Raw genomic sequence first — 14,584 nt, forward strand, 5'->3', positions numbered from 1 at the left:
GTTTGCCGTTTTATTTTCTGATTCGTTGTGTCTAATTGTCAAGTTAACGAGCTATTTCCGCTGTAGTTTCCTGTCTAGGCCGGAAGCAGGCAGGGTGACAAAATCACTTGTGAACGGAGAGGCTCTTTCTCGCCGAGAAGAGCCTGGTGACGCGAGGTTATTTTCTGCGGCTTCACAATCCTCAACAGGCGAGGCCGTTCACAAGGTGGGCGTGGCTTTCGAAATATGACGCGTTTGTTACGTTGCGCAAGATGGCGTATCTGTGTGTACACTACAAACAAACGTAGAAGTAGCATATATTTCCGGGTATATCCTTTCAGAAGTTTAATTTGCAAACAGAAGACTCGTGTGTGCGGATGATATTACCACGAATATATAAACTGGAACCGTTTAACTCTGATGGGAAGAAGAAGCTAATCTCTTGTGGACTCAGGTGAATGGTTTAGCTGTAAAGCTAACCGTTAGCTAGCTGTGAAGCTATTGGAGCTTTGAAGGATAAAGTGTGTCAGTATTACCTTCGTTCAGGAGGAAACGTTCCAGTTCCAGAAAATGAAAATGTCTAAAGTCCAGAATCTGAGAGCGGTGGTGAAGCAGCGCCTAACTGCGGCTGTTGGAGAGATATGTGGGCTGTTTGAAAGAACGATAGCAGAGTACGAGGAGGAAGCTGCTTGCTCAAGGGAGGAGATTGACCGACAAGGAAAACTGCTGGACGCTGTGCGGTTACACGGAGAAGCCTTGCCTCCAGACCTCCAGCAGCTGTTGGTCATTAAAGAAGAGGTTTCCGCTGAGCAGAAGGAATGCCCCAGTCTGCACCAGGAGGACCCAGAGCCCCCACACATTAAAGAGGGACAGGAGGAACTCTGGACCAGTCAGGAGGGCCCAGAGCACCCACACATTAAAGTGGAACAGGAGGAACTCTGGATCAGTCAGGAGGACACAGAGTCCCCACAAATTGAAGAGGAACAGGATGAACTCTGGACAAGTCAGGAGGGAGAGCAGCTTCAAGGGCTGGAGGAGGCCCATATCACCCAGTTCCCATTCACTGCTTCCCCTGTGAAGAGTGAAGATGATGAAGAGAAGCCTCAGTCCTCACAGCTTCATCAAAGCCAAACTGAGAACAGAGAGGCAGAGCCTCTAGCTAGCAGCTCAATTGAACAGTTCAAAACAGAAGCTAAAGGAGAGGACTGTGGAGTATCAGAACCAGCCAGGAACTTAGATCCAGCTAGTGATTTACAACCAACTAGTGCTGGCAAGACTTCAGAATCTTCTGAACCTGAGACTGATGATGACAATGATGAAGAATGGATGGAAACTAGTGAAGCTCAGTCAGGTTTAGACTCACAGAGAAACAGTGACGTTCTTGGGAAGAAACACTTGAGTTGCTCATATTGTGGTAAATTGTTTTATTATAAATCACACTTGAACAAACACATGATAGTCCACACAGGTGAGAAACAATTTCATTGCTCAGTCTGTGGTAAAGGTTTTGGTCATAAAGGAACCTTGAAGATACACATGCTAGTCCACACAGGTTCAAAACAATTTATTTGCTCAGTCTGTGGTAAATGTTTTGGTCAAAAAGGAAACTTGAACAAACACGCGGTAGTCCACACAGGAGAGAAACCATTTCATTGCCCAGTCTGTGGTAAAGGTTTTGGTCAAAAAGGAGATGTGAACAGACACCTGATAATCCACACAGGTGAGAAACAATTTAATTGCTCAGTCTGTGGTGAATGTTTTGGTAAAAAAGGAGACTTGAACAAACACCTGATAATCCACACAGATGAGAAACAATTGAATTGCTCAGTCTGTGGTAAATGTTTTGGCCAAAAAGGAGACTTGAAGAGACACATGATAGTCCACACAGGAGAGAAACAATTGAATTGCTCATTCTGTGGTAAAGGTTTTGGTCGTAAAGGACACTTGATGAGACACATGATGCTCCACACAGGAGAGTAAACATTTAATTGCTATCTGTGGTGGAGGGGGGTTTGAGTGTTTATGTATGCGAGTATGTACTTTGGATGTAGATATCTTTTTTGTGTGCTTTGTTGTGTTGTCGTGTGTTTATATATCACACACTGTGTTATGGTAAAGGTTTTATTCAAAATGGAAACAAGAGCCCTGTTTGAAACTGGTCCCTATTACAGAAATAGTGGACTATATAGTGTGTTTTATAGTTTTTTACTAGTGTCCGAATCAGGAGACCTGACCATAGATATTATATTACTATAGGTGGGTCACCGCAGGGCAGGCTCCACCAATTCTAACAAATGGTAGCAGCAAGTCTCCTAAATGGTCACGTGGTCACCTCTCCCCTGAAGTGTTGTGAGAGGACTGTGTGCCTGGTGACGCGGGGTTAGTGCTGACCTAGCAAGCTAACTTGAAATGGAGAGCGTGAGTTCCCAAACTCCACACAAACCACACATATAAACACAAAGCTGCCCCTTGTTAGCTCAATACAGTTGAAACTAAGATATTTTCTAGGCACAGATTTAGCCACTACATCAACAAACTTCAGCTTTAGCTTTAGCTAATCGCTCCCTGCTAACCTGAGTTCCTGTTGCCAAATCTCGCGAGAGTGTGTTGCTGAGATAGATTGATGATATTACAGGGCCCAGGGGACACTGTTTTCCATTTCGTTAATGAGAAGGCATTATTCATTGAATATTTCTGTTTCTGTCAAGTTCAATAAAAGTCAATCGTGGTGTGTATACTGTAGTCTAGTTTGTCAATTTATTTTGCTCCGGCAATGCTATTATTTTTTTCCTTTTAGAGGTATTAAAAAGGTCTTAAAAGTAATTACATTTGTACTTGAAAATGTGCAGATACCCTGGGCAAACTATTGTTTTTGATGAATTATTAGCATAATTGGGTAGTGGGTACTAATTACAGTATTAGTAGATCATTGTTGATATGCAATGTATTTTGATTAACAAATGTTGACATTCAACATGGTTTGCAGAAATGGTGACATTCGCAAACCACGTTGACATTGCAGAAACAAACTAGCAACATTTTATTCTGGCGACCAGGCTTCTTTTTTTCTTTCTTTCTTTCTTGAGAGTTTACATGCTAAAAATAGGGTGACCACACAAACATTTGTCTGGATAACAACCTGCCTGTTTGCAAACAAACCTATGTCTCCTTTGTCTTAATTCAAATCAAATTGCCATTACACAAAATACCATAATATTTAATTTATTGATAATTGTATTGTAGAACCAATCTCTCTCTCTTTCAGACCTGCAATGGAGATGACCGGTGCTCACAGATGAGGAACACAGCAGCATCAAACAGGAGGTCATCTTAAAAAGTCTTTATTTGGGTCAGATCAACACACTGACATTGACTGACTGAAAAGCAGTGGAATCACAGTTTAAACTACTATAGACCAATTATACGCCTACGTCACAATGACAACAAAGCAAGCTGCGCGCGCATCGTGTAGGCAGAAAGCCGTCAGCCCAGCATTCACAGACAGTGAAAAAGCCCCGCTGTCAGGACTGCTCTATGCCCATCTGCAACACACAGTTATATTTTAGTTTTAAAATGCAGTTCTCGGCTTACTACCACAGCTTATCGCCTAGTGATAAGCAATGTTATGCATCGAAATTAACGTTGTTTAATGGGATATGTCTTACAGACCCATACGCACTGGCGCTGTCAATTGGCCAAGCCTAGTCATACATATCGTGCATTCCTTTATAACTGGGGATAGCGTAGATAATTATTCTGTAACTTGCAAAGATATATTGTTATGTTGATAATGCACACAACTCAATAATGACATTATTTAACGTTACTTGGTCATTAACTAACCGAGCGATGTGGCTGAGCAGCCTACAGCTACAGGCAGCTTACCTGATTATGAAGAGCACTACAAAGTCGGGCATTTTTAATGATGTCCTCGTTCCAATCAGTTCAACTCAATAATGACATTATTTAACGTTACTTGGTTGTTAACTAACCGAGCGATGTGGCTGTTACTAGCAGCCTACTACAGTTTACCTGATATGAAATGAGCGAGCACTGCAAAGTCGGGCATTTTTAACGATTTCCTCTTTCGGCTTGCAACCAAAGACACCTACGGTTAGCATTAAAAGCAAGGACAAAAGTTTTACCGAATCCCGTCAACTCATACTGCTTTTAATGCAGTAGGTGTAGGTGTCTTTGGTTGCAAGCCGAAAGAGGAAATCGTTAAGAATGCCCGACTTTGCAGTGCTCGCTCATTTCATATCAGGTAAACTGTAGTAGGCTGCTAGTAACAGCCACATCGCTCGGTTAGTTAACAACCAAGTAACGTTAAATAATGTCATTATTGAGTTGAACTGATTGGAACGAGGACATCATTAAAAATGCCCGACTTTGTAGTGCTCTTCATAATCAGGTAAGCTGCCTGAAGCTGTAGGCTGCTCAGCCACATCGCTCGGTTAGTTAACGACCAAGTAACATTACATAATGTCATTATTGAGTTGTGTGCATTATCAACATAACAATATATCTTTGCAAGTTACAGAATAATTATCTACGCTATCCCCAGTTATAAAGGAATGCACGATATGTATGACTAGGCTTGGCCAATTGACAGCGCCAGTGCGTATGGGTCTGTAAGACATATCCCATTAAACAACGTTAATTTCGATGCATAACATTGCTTATCACTAGGCGATAAGCTGTGGTAGTAAGCCGAGAACTGCATTTTAAAACTAAAATATAACTGTGTGTTGCAGATGGGCATAGAGCAGTCCTGACAGCGGGGCTTTTTCACTGTCTGTGAATGCTGGGCTGAAGGCTTTTTGCCTACACGATGCGCGCGCAGCTCAATGTTGACAAGCTGTATAAGGGGAGGCCTGAAACTCATAGGTTAAAGCAGGGGGAGGAGTCAACAATCTGGCTCATCAATGAGATACCATGATCCAATGCACTAAACCACATTGAGAGAAATCAGTAAACATGTCAATTGCATAAATATATAACAGAAAAATGACAGATGTATTAAAACACACACACGCACGTGCTATGGAATGACTTTCTACAAAAATGAGATAAATCTTATCATTCAAACCTAAGGTTGCCAAGTTACATTTAGGAATACTCTCTTGTGAGTAATTTAACTATATCAACACATTACAGAGATATTGCTTTTCATACCGTGAGCTCATTTCAGTGTAGAGGGTGGATTTACGAACGCACCCGTTCCATGTTCCACCCGGCGTTATTAAAACGAGGGACGCACAGAACCGGAAGTCGCGCCTCCGTGTCCGGCAACACTTGCCGTGCGAGCTAAACTCCAAAACTCTTCGCTGCAGATAGCCTGTTTAAATACATTCACCATGTCTTCTAAACTCAACGCGCTGCACAGTGACTCGTATGTCGACATAAGTCAGTACAGAGACCAGCATTTTAAGGTATGTTGGAGAATATGCTTTTATTCAGTGAACTCCACTAGCTAACGTGGTTAGCTCTGTCCGCTAACTAACGCTAGCGGCTAACAAACAACACAGTGACCAGCACACGCGTTGGATTGATTCGTTACTTTGTTAGTTGGGTTATATTGGGCCAAATTCGAAGTGAGCATTTGTTTATCTGATTAATCCGACCCAGCAATTAGTTAATTACCAAGGTATGTCAGTTCAGAGTATGGGAAAATGTCAGTAACATTCAGTCATCACTCAAATTACATTTTACAAGCAAGCAAGCAACAACAACAAAAACAGTTGAAACAAAACGGGTATTATTAACCTATTCTACTCGCTGACCAATGATTCAACGGATTGAAATGTTCACATGTTGAAGGATGTTCATTTGGAATAGAGATGATCTTGTGCTCCAGGTTTCCACTTTACATCTCAAATAAGTAACAACAGAATAAAATAACTAGCCAGGTTAATGAATGAGATGGCCGCAAATTGGGGGGGGGGGGGGGGGTGCATATGCTTACAAAATTATTGATAATCCAATCACGTTTTGAAGGTATATTTAAAAAGAAATCTAGACTACCCATTAAAAACTCTAGAGTGTGTAAATGTGTAGCTCTGGCCAATGCATTTTGGTCACTGTGTGTGTGTGTGTGTGTCCGCAAAATCCGTCCCTTTCTCACAAGGGAAGCGACTCAACTCCTGGTCCAGTCACTTATCATCTCCCGCCTGGACTACTGCAACGTGCTCCTGGCCGGCCTACCTGCCACCGACATCCGACCGCTTCAGCTCATTCAGAACGCTGCAGCCTGTCTCGTATTCAACCAACCCAAATTCTCTCATGTCACTCCCCTCGTCCGGGACCTTCACTGGCTTCCCATCTCGGCACGCATCAAATTCAAGACACTGGTACTGGCCTACAGGGCAGTACACCAGACAGCTCCTCTGTACCTGCAATCTATGGTCAGGTTCCAAACCTCTCACCGCTCCCTTCGCTCCTCCACTAGTGCAGGACGCCTCGCCCCTCCTTCGCTACGGGGGCTAAAAAGTCGCTCATCCCGATCGCGACTCTTCTCGTCCCTGGCACCTCAATGGTGGAATGAGCTTCCACCTTCAGTCAGGATGGCTGAATCACTGCCGATCTTTCGGAAAAGACTAAAGACACACCTTTTCATGCTCCATCTGGGCCCTTCTTGAACTAACTTCTTTCTCTCTCTTCATAAAAAAATAATTTACTAACTTAACTTTACCACTATTCCTTCAGGTGTTGTAGTTGTCATAGACTATGTTGCATAGTTGATTGCTCTATTGCTGACAAAAATGTGTTATTGTAAGTCGCTTTGGATAAACGCGTCTGCCAAATGACGTAATGTAATGTAATGTGTGTGTGTTTCAGGGTAACCGCTATGAGCAGGAGAAGCTGCTGAAGTACAGCCCCACACTGTATGTGGGAAACCTGTCCTTCTACACCACAGAGGAGCAGGTCTGACTCATAACCTATAGAGCATTTGTTAAAGGACTAACGCTAAGCTATTAGTCAACTTAAAGGAGAATTCCATTTGTTTTTACAACTTGGACCTTATTTCCAACTGGATTTATTTACAATTCTCCCTGAACAGAATTTTCTGAAAATAAAGCATTATAGACCTAGAAGAATGGCCTGGAACAGGCCTGGGTGGTCTTAAAAAGTCTTAAATTTAACTTTGAGAACCCCAGGGGTAGCAATGAGAAAATGAAGGCTGTATATTATTGACCTTGCTGCAGCCATCCAGCCTTCACATTGGGAGAGATAGAAGCTCCCGTTAAGTAGTAGTAGTAGTAGTGCACAGAGTTCGGCACTCGGCAGTCTGCACTCCGTCTGGTCTATCATCTTAATAGTGATATTTCTGCAAACCTCTTCCACATCTATCTCTTTTGTCTGTCGGTTTTAACATGCAGGTGTACGAGCTGTTCTCCAAAGGCGGGGACGTCAAACGCATCGTCATCGGCCTCGACAAAGTCAAGAAGACGGCCTGCGGGTTCTGCTTTGTCGAGTATCCTTTTACCATGGAGCACAGACGCTTGCCGTCGTAACTCACATGCACATGCAGCTTCCACCCCCAATTAGGGAGGGGCGCCCTCAAGTAAAACTTCACCTTCTTCCCTGTTTTCAACCCAATGTGAGTAAAATTACAAGTCTTAAACTGTGAATTCAACTGGCCTGTTTCCATGAAGTCGCTCCAGTACATGGGCTGCTGAGATAGATAGAAACGCGTGTTTCTATCTCTCCTTAACAAAACAGCCCAGCCCACACGAATCCAACATTATCCGTCAGCAATTCGGTCAGTTTACTGCAAGCTAGTTGAATTCAACACACGTTGTGGGTCACGATCTGTATCGTTAACATTATTTGTTTTGTTTTTCAATAGTATCGTTAATCGGTTTAAATGTATCCACCATGATGATGTAGTCCCAGTCAGACCTTGACCCCCCGCTGTACCAGGTACTACACGCGTGGAGACGCAGAAAACGCCATGCGCTTCGTAAACGGCACGCGTTTGGACGACCGCATCATCCGGACAGACTGGGACGCCGGGTTCAAGGAGGGGCGGCAGTACGGCCGCGGCAAATCTGGAGGACAGGTGAGGATTCTGGCGCGCTGCTCTGAATACTTGTATGTCAACCTTCTCCAAGTATGCATGTTGGTAGGTAAATTAAAAGTAACCGTTATAATTCAATGCTAAACTAAATCATAACTGACCACAAAAAAGCTGTGGCCGGACAAAAGTTGAAACAAACAGAAATTGCCCACTTGCTCCCTTTTATAATATAGGAAGGATGTTTTTGCTGTGGAAATAGTGTTTGATTGAGAGAGAAAAAGTTGGTATTGCTTGATAAATCTGTCATTTTAATTAAAATGAATCCATTGATTGCTCGTTAACGTTATGATGATCGATTCAGGAATTTGGTTACAATTTGCATCCCTATTTGATATACTTCAGACTACACCAAATACATTATGTATTTTTTTGTAACGTAAAAACGGTCTGTCTAAAGGCATTTATTTGCTTCTGCCTCTGGCAAAGTGGGAAAAACAATAAAATTCCCCAAAACTACTGAATCTCTGTACTATCTGTTTAACCAAATCAGACACATCTTTTGGCTATTCTATGTTTTCCTGTTGATAACTCACTGAGCCCCCCCTGAAACTCTTTGGAGCCCCCCTGGGCAGGCCCGCCTCCCACTTTGAAATCCTCTGCATCACAGCATATGGAGAAACAGCATGCTGTACTATGCTATTGTGAAATACAGCATATACTATGGCATTTGAAAAATGACAAGCGCTACTGTGGCATTCAAAAAATCATTACACTATATTATGACACTTTAATACAACATGATATTAAGAAAGTGATATAACTTCCCCAAAAAAGTTACACATGATTAACTATGGCCTTTAAAGAGACAGCATAATTATAAAATGGCATTTGAAACACGCTAGCCTACACTTTATTATATACAACATGGACACGGCCAACGTTGTCATATTTGTAGAGAAAGAGCTGACTGGGGGAAGAAACACAGGGAAGTCAACAGGATGAAGGTACTGACTAATGTGGGAACAAATGACATAAACAAGATCGCTTTAAAAAAAACTCCCTCTAGTGTGCAATTTGACTATAACATCCTTTCACTAAAACCATGAGAGAGATGTGGTGTTAACAGAACTGAATGTATTCAGGAATGCAGATAATTTGTAGTCATTTCAATGTGATTAGCTTGATAGAGGACCTAAGTCATTTCCCCACAGTCGGAATTTAGTCAAATCCTTATATAAAGAGTTTTACTTTGACAAAGCTGGTTCCACAAGAAATGTCCCCATCAGAAATGTCCCCGCCAGTATATATATATATATATACACACACATACATAAACACGTTTGTCCCTCCTGGGTCAAACGTTGCCTGTAGTTCCCATTGCTGTAATGCTTGTATTCAGAAATGTCATCAGTAATGTCCCCACCAGCGTATGTATGTATGTGTATATATATGTATGTGTATATATATGTACGGTATGTATATATATGCCTGTTAAGTTTCCATTGCTGTAATGCTTGTATTACTTTAGTCTGACAGCAGAGGGCAGCCAAAGTCTGCCAGTGCTTGGGTTGATTGTGAATCTGCTTTGTGCGGACTCAGCATGTTCCCCAGCATTGTCTGACATGGCAATGGCATACTACACTACAGCACTCAAAATAATAGTTTTATGAGTATGCAAGTATTATTAATATTACCTTTACAGTATTTAGACTCGAAAGATCAGCCCTAATTGACAATGATGTCGAGCAAACAAGATAAAATGATAAGGTATCAGATGGAAGAAAGCATCAAAACACAAGTGTACAAAAGATAAAAGGTATGTACCTTTTTAAAACAAGTGTATAAGAAATAAAAGATACACGGGGCGTCCGCGTAGTGTAGCGGCAGTTTCTGTGCCTACCAACACGAGGGTTGCAGGTTCGCGCCCCCGTGTTACCTCCGGCTTGGTCTGGCGTCCATACAGGCACGATTGGCTGTGTCTGTGGGTGGGAAGCCAGAATGGGGCTATGTGTCTTGGTCGTTGCAGTAGCTCCTCCTCTGGTCGGTCGGGGCACCTCTTCGGGGCGGAAGGGAACTGGTGGGAATAGCATGATCATCCCACGTGCTACGTCCTGCTGGCGAAGCTCCCCGAAGATATGAAATTAATAAAAATAAAAGACAAGTGATTAGTGAGCGGCGATTTAAAATGTCCAAGGGATGCATAACCAGAGAGTCCAATTTTAAAGTGCTCTCCAGAGAGTTTCAGGAAAATACAAACTCTGGACTTTTAAGGAGAGCCAGTCAGTGTGTGAGATGTGGTCCAGAGGACCAGTCAAGCATGTAAGTAATGTATGGTGGAAGTTTGCCGATAAGGGCCTTCTAAATGAATAAATATGTTGTGTCTCTGGGAGAGGGGAGACCACCCAACCTGATCATACAGTGTGCAGTGATGAGTACTATAGGCATCATACAGTGTGCAGTGATGAGTACTATAGGCATCATACAGTGCAGTGATGAGTACTATAGGCATCGTACAGTGTGCAGTGATGAGTACTATAGGCATCGTACTAGGGCTGCACGATATTGGAAAAAACTGACATTGCGATATTCCCCGCCCATGCGATATATATTGCGATATGAAAAAATACAGATTTTCACCAGATTAGCTCTATTTGAAAGAAAATAATATTTCTAGAATGATTGGGATGATTTTGTAGAGGAGTCCATCTGATTTTGGAGGGGAAATTAGGTATTTTAATGTTTCTCAACCACTGGGATGTGACCTACTGGTAGGCCTCAGAGCGTCATCTATCAGGGTGCATACACATTTTGACCAATGGATTTCCATGACTTACATACATGAAAAAGTGAGTTATAAATTTGATATATTGCCCACCCCTAATATTGAGTGCCAGAATCTACCTCCCAATGATGCTATTTGCAGAAAAACATTAGATTTAATTGATTATAATCACTGCTTTCAACTTCTTTCGTTCTTCTAACGTTTCAATAAATCAACAATGAAACACCGCTGCCACTTCACACATGGTTACTTCACACACTTGGTCTGACCCCCCTCCAGAAACTACCAAGTGGTACGCTCCGCATTTGGGGAGTTCCGGTTTTTGAGCGCACGCAGGGCAGTACAGAGCATAGATATCTATGGTACAGAGACGAGGATTCACATGCAGCCGACCGGTGACAAACAATTCATTCGTGAAAAGTAATAAATATATATTTAATTGCCCAGCTATGTCTATTGTCTTTTTATTTTCACCGACATGTTTTGTGTAAATGAGTCGCTATGTATGATTACCTCTACCGTAACGTTACTGCTATCATCTGATGCATCATCAGACTGAGGGGGAGAGAGAGCTGCGGTGATACACGGACAACTTCTCAGTAATCACTTTAGCCTTCGTGTCATAAGTTGCGGTCTTGCTTTTTGGTGTTTCAAGAGTAAATATCTCCACTCCACGGACATGTTGAGTTACAGCAGCCAGCCTGCTGTATACTAGTGCGCTGCAAGCTGTGGACAAGTCCGCCTCGCAATCACATCGTTTACAGACAGGCTACTGTCAGCAACGCAACATAAGCAAAAACAATTCAATTTTGCTCTCTGTGCATGTTTGTTGTGTTGAAGCTAAGCATTAAATGAGTGAGTACAGTAGCGGGGCGTCTCTCTCCTTTGAGAGAGCCTGCATTTCACTCAGTAGGCTACCCCTAAAGTGAGAGTTTATCAAGCAACATGACGAGTTAATTTGCTTTTGACATCGCACGTCCTGCGATGTGACTATCGCGCATGCGCACATCGCAATGTCGATGTGTAAACGATATATCGTGCAGCCCTACATCGTACAGTGTGCAGTGATGAGTAGTATAGGCATCGTACAGTGTGCAGTGATGAGTACTATAGGCATCGTACAGTGTGCAGTGATGAGTACTATAGGCATCATACAGTGTGCAGTGATGAGTACTATAGGCATCGTACAGTGTGCAGTGATGAGTACTATAGGCATCATACAGTGCAGTGATGAGTACTATAGGCATCGTACAGTGTGCAGTGATGAGTAGTATAGGCATCGTACAGTGTGCAGTGATGAGTACTATAGGCATCATACAGTGTGCAGTGATGAGTACTATAGGCATCGTACAGTGTGCAGTGATGAGTACTATAGGCATCGTACAGTGTGCAGTGATGAGTACTATAGGCATCGTACAGTGTGCAGTGATGAGTACTATAGGCATCATACAGTGTGCAGTGATGAGTACTATAGGCATCATACAGTGTGCAGTGATGAGTACTATAGGCATCATACAGTGTGCAGTGATGAGTACTATAGGCATCGTACAGTGTGCAGTGATGAGTACTATAGGCATCGTACAGTGTGCAGTGATGAGTACTATAGGCATCGTACAGTGTGCAGTGATGAGTACTATAGGCATCGTACAGTGTGCAGTGATGAGTACTATAGGCATCATACAGTGTGCAGTGATGAGTACTATAGGCATCGTACAGTGTGCAGTGATGAGTACTATAGGCATCGTACAGTGTGCAGTGATGAGTACTATAGGCATAGTACAGTGTGCAGTGATGAGTACTATAGACGTCACCATGTAAACAACATTACTTCCGCGTACCACTTCGGGAAGGCGGCAGGTTTAAATTAGCATGTTGTCAAATAAATGCTGTCAAACCCTCTCGTTGTTTTCGGCCGACTACTTTCAATTTAAATGTTCAAACGGTTGGTAAACATGCTTGTCCGACGTATCTAGCCTTTCTTCTGTGTTTGTTTTATGTAGTATTAGCTAGCTAATAACGTTTGTTTACAACTGTCAAACTCGCTGTTTTTTTGCAGACTCGTTAACGTTGCGTTAAGCTACAGAGCTACTGACGCCACGTTAATTTAATTTAGCTTCAAGTTGGTCTGGTCCAACAGGTAAATTAGCTAGTCTGGTCTCCACTAACGTTAGTGAAAGTGTTGTTATGAATGATATTAAACAACAACACAACACGAACAAACCATTTTTGTCTTCTTTGTCAGTTTGTGCCGTTCACCGCCATTATTATGATGTGTGGACCCCAAGGGTAACCGGAAGTAAATGTAAACATCCCCGCTGATTTGGTCTATAGGCATCGCCAGTGATAAAACTAAGGACAAAATGGCCAACAGGCAGAGGCATGTCTATAGATCACATCGCCATAATCTAAGACCGAAAGAAAAATAGCTTCCACAAGTCTTGGGGTGGGTTGGTATCTAGACAGGCTGCTTTCCTCAATCTTCATTGGGTGATAAATTGCTGTGCACGCACTGCACGGTGTATTCTACTGTTCTATTGTGTTCTACTGTGTTCCATTGTTTTTCTTTTGCAGGTGAGAGATGAGTACAGGCAGGACTATGACCCTGCCAGAGGCGGCTATGGCAAGCTGGCTACTCAGCAGAGGGTGCCAGAGGGACGCAATAGCTTTTAGACAGCAGCAGCAGCAGCCTGCCTGGACCAGATAACTAGAGCCTCAGCCTCAGGACTGGAGTATTCTTCATCCCCACAATACAAACAAACACAGCTTGGTCCGGCCTAACGGCGCCACGTCACACACTCTGCTGTAGCCCTGTGTGGACTGCCGCACGCCGGACCACAACAGCTGTTGTTTATTTCTGTTCCAGGATGTTGTTTTTGTGTTGTTCTGACCCCGTCGCTGCTGTCGGTTTACACTGTAGCGCAGAGCAAAACCCCAAGGTTATTGTGTATTTAGTGATGTCCCAGAAACTTCCCTACAGGCTGAAAAGGCTCTGCCAGTGTCGAGTGACTAATGTGGATTGACAGTATATCAGACAACCAGGGAAAAACTTAAGCCCGTTGTTGTATTCTCTCTGTTCCGTGATTGTTTGTATCCAAAAACTGTGCGCACATTGTTTTTGTTTTTAATAAAATACATTTTTATTTTCCAACAATGCTTTGTTCCATCTTTATGATGTTGGTATGTCCAGGTAGTGTTAAGTGTCTCTGCTTAACCTTGTAGTTGTGTGTGTATATATGTATATGTATATATGTGTATATATAATATGTATGTATATGTGTATATATATACGTCACCAACCATATAAACACACACAAGTGCTAGTTTGTCATCTTTTTATTTTTTATTTTTTTTACCTTTATTTGACCAGGTAGTCACTTGAGATCAAAGATCTCTTTTACGAGCAAAGACCTGGCCAAAGTGTTACGTTTCCATGCGATCTGTTTGTAGGTGGGGACTAAAGTTTGCAATGTTTCCACGTTCATTCAATAATGTTTTCTATTTTAATTATTTACCCTAATACATTTCACACATCCAGCATTGGTTACCTAAGCCAGTGGTTCTCAAAGTGGGGTCCTTGAGGGGGTCCCCAGCAAAAAGCGGGTTCATTTATTTCCTCTATAATTCCATCCATATGTGACACAATGACAATGTATGACTTTTGGTCATGGGCTTCATACACTTTCTGTAATAAAACATCTAAAAGCAATCTTATCAAATGGGGGTCCGTGGTCTAATTTGTGACAGTTTAGGGGTCTTTCATGTGGAAAAACTTTGAGAACCACTGACCACCTAAGCTGCCCCTA

At 42.5% G+C, this 14,584-nt stretch overlaps 1 protein-coding gene across 1 annotated transcript; it reads left to right on the forward strand.

Moving 5' to 3' along the window:
* Positions 1 to 5,268: 5,268 nt before the first annotated feature.
* ncbp2 (nuclear cap binding protein subunit 2) lies at positions 5,269 to 14,309 on the forward strand. Its single transcript, XM_083648459.1, has 5 exons — positions 5,269 to 5,411; positions 6,817 to 6,903; positions 7,359 to 7,453; positions 7,903 to 8,041; positions 13,353 to 14,309. Exons 1-5 carry the CDS (start codon positions 5,337 to 5,339, stop codon positions 13,449 to 13,451), a joined length of 495 nt encoding a protein of 164 aa, XP_083504585.1. The 5' UTR covers positions 5,269 to 5,336; the 3' UTR covers positions 13,452 to 14,309.
* The last annotated feature ends 275 nt before the right edge of the window (positions 14,310 to 14,584 follow it).

This window comes from Poromitra crassiceps (assembly GCF_964638095.1).
Source record: "Poromitra crassiceps genome assembly, chromosome: 12".
NCBI classification, from domain to species: Eukaryota; Metazoa; Chordata; class Actinopteri; order Beryciformes; family Melamphaidae; genus Poromitra; species Poromitra crassiceps.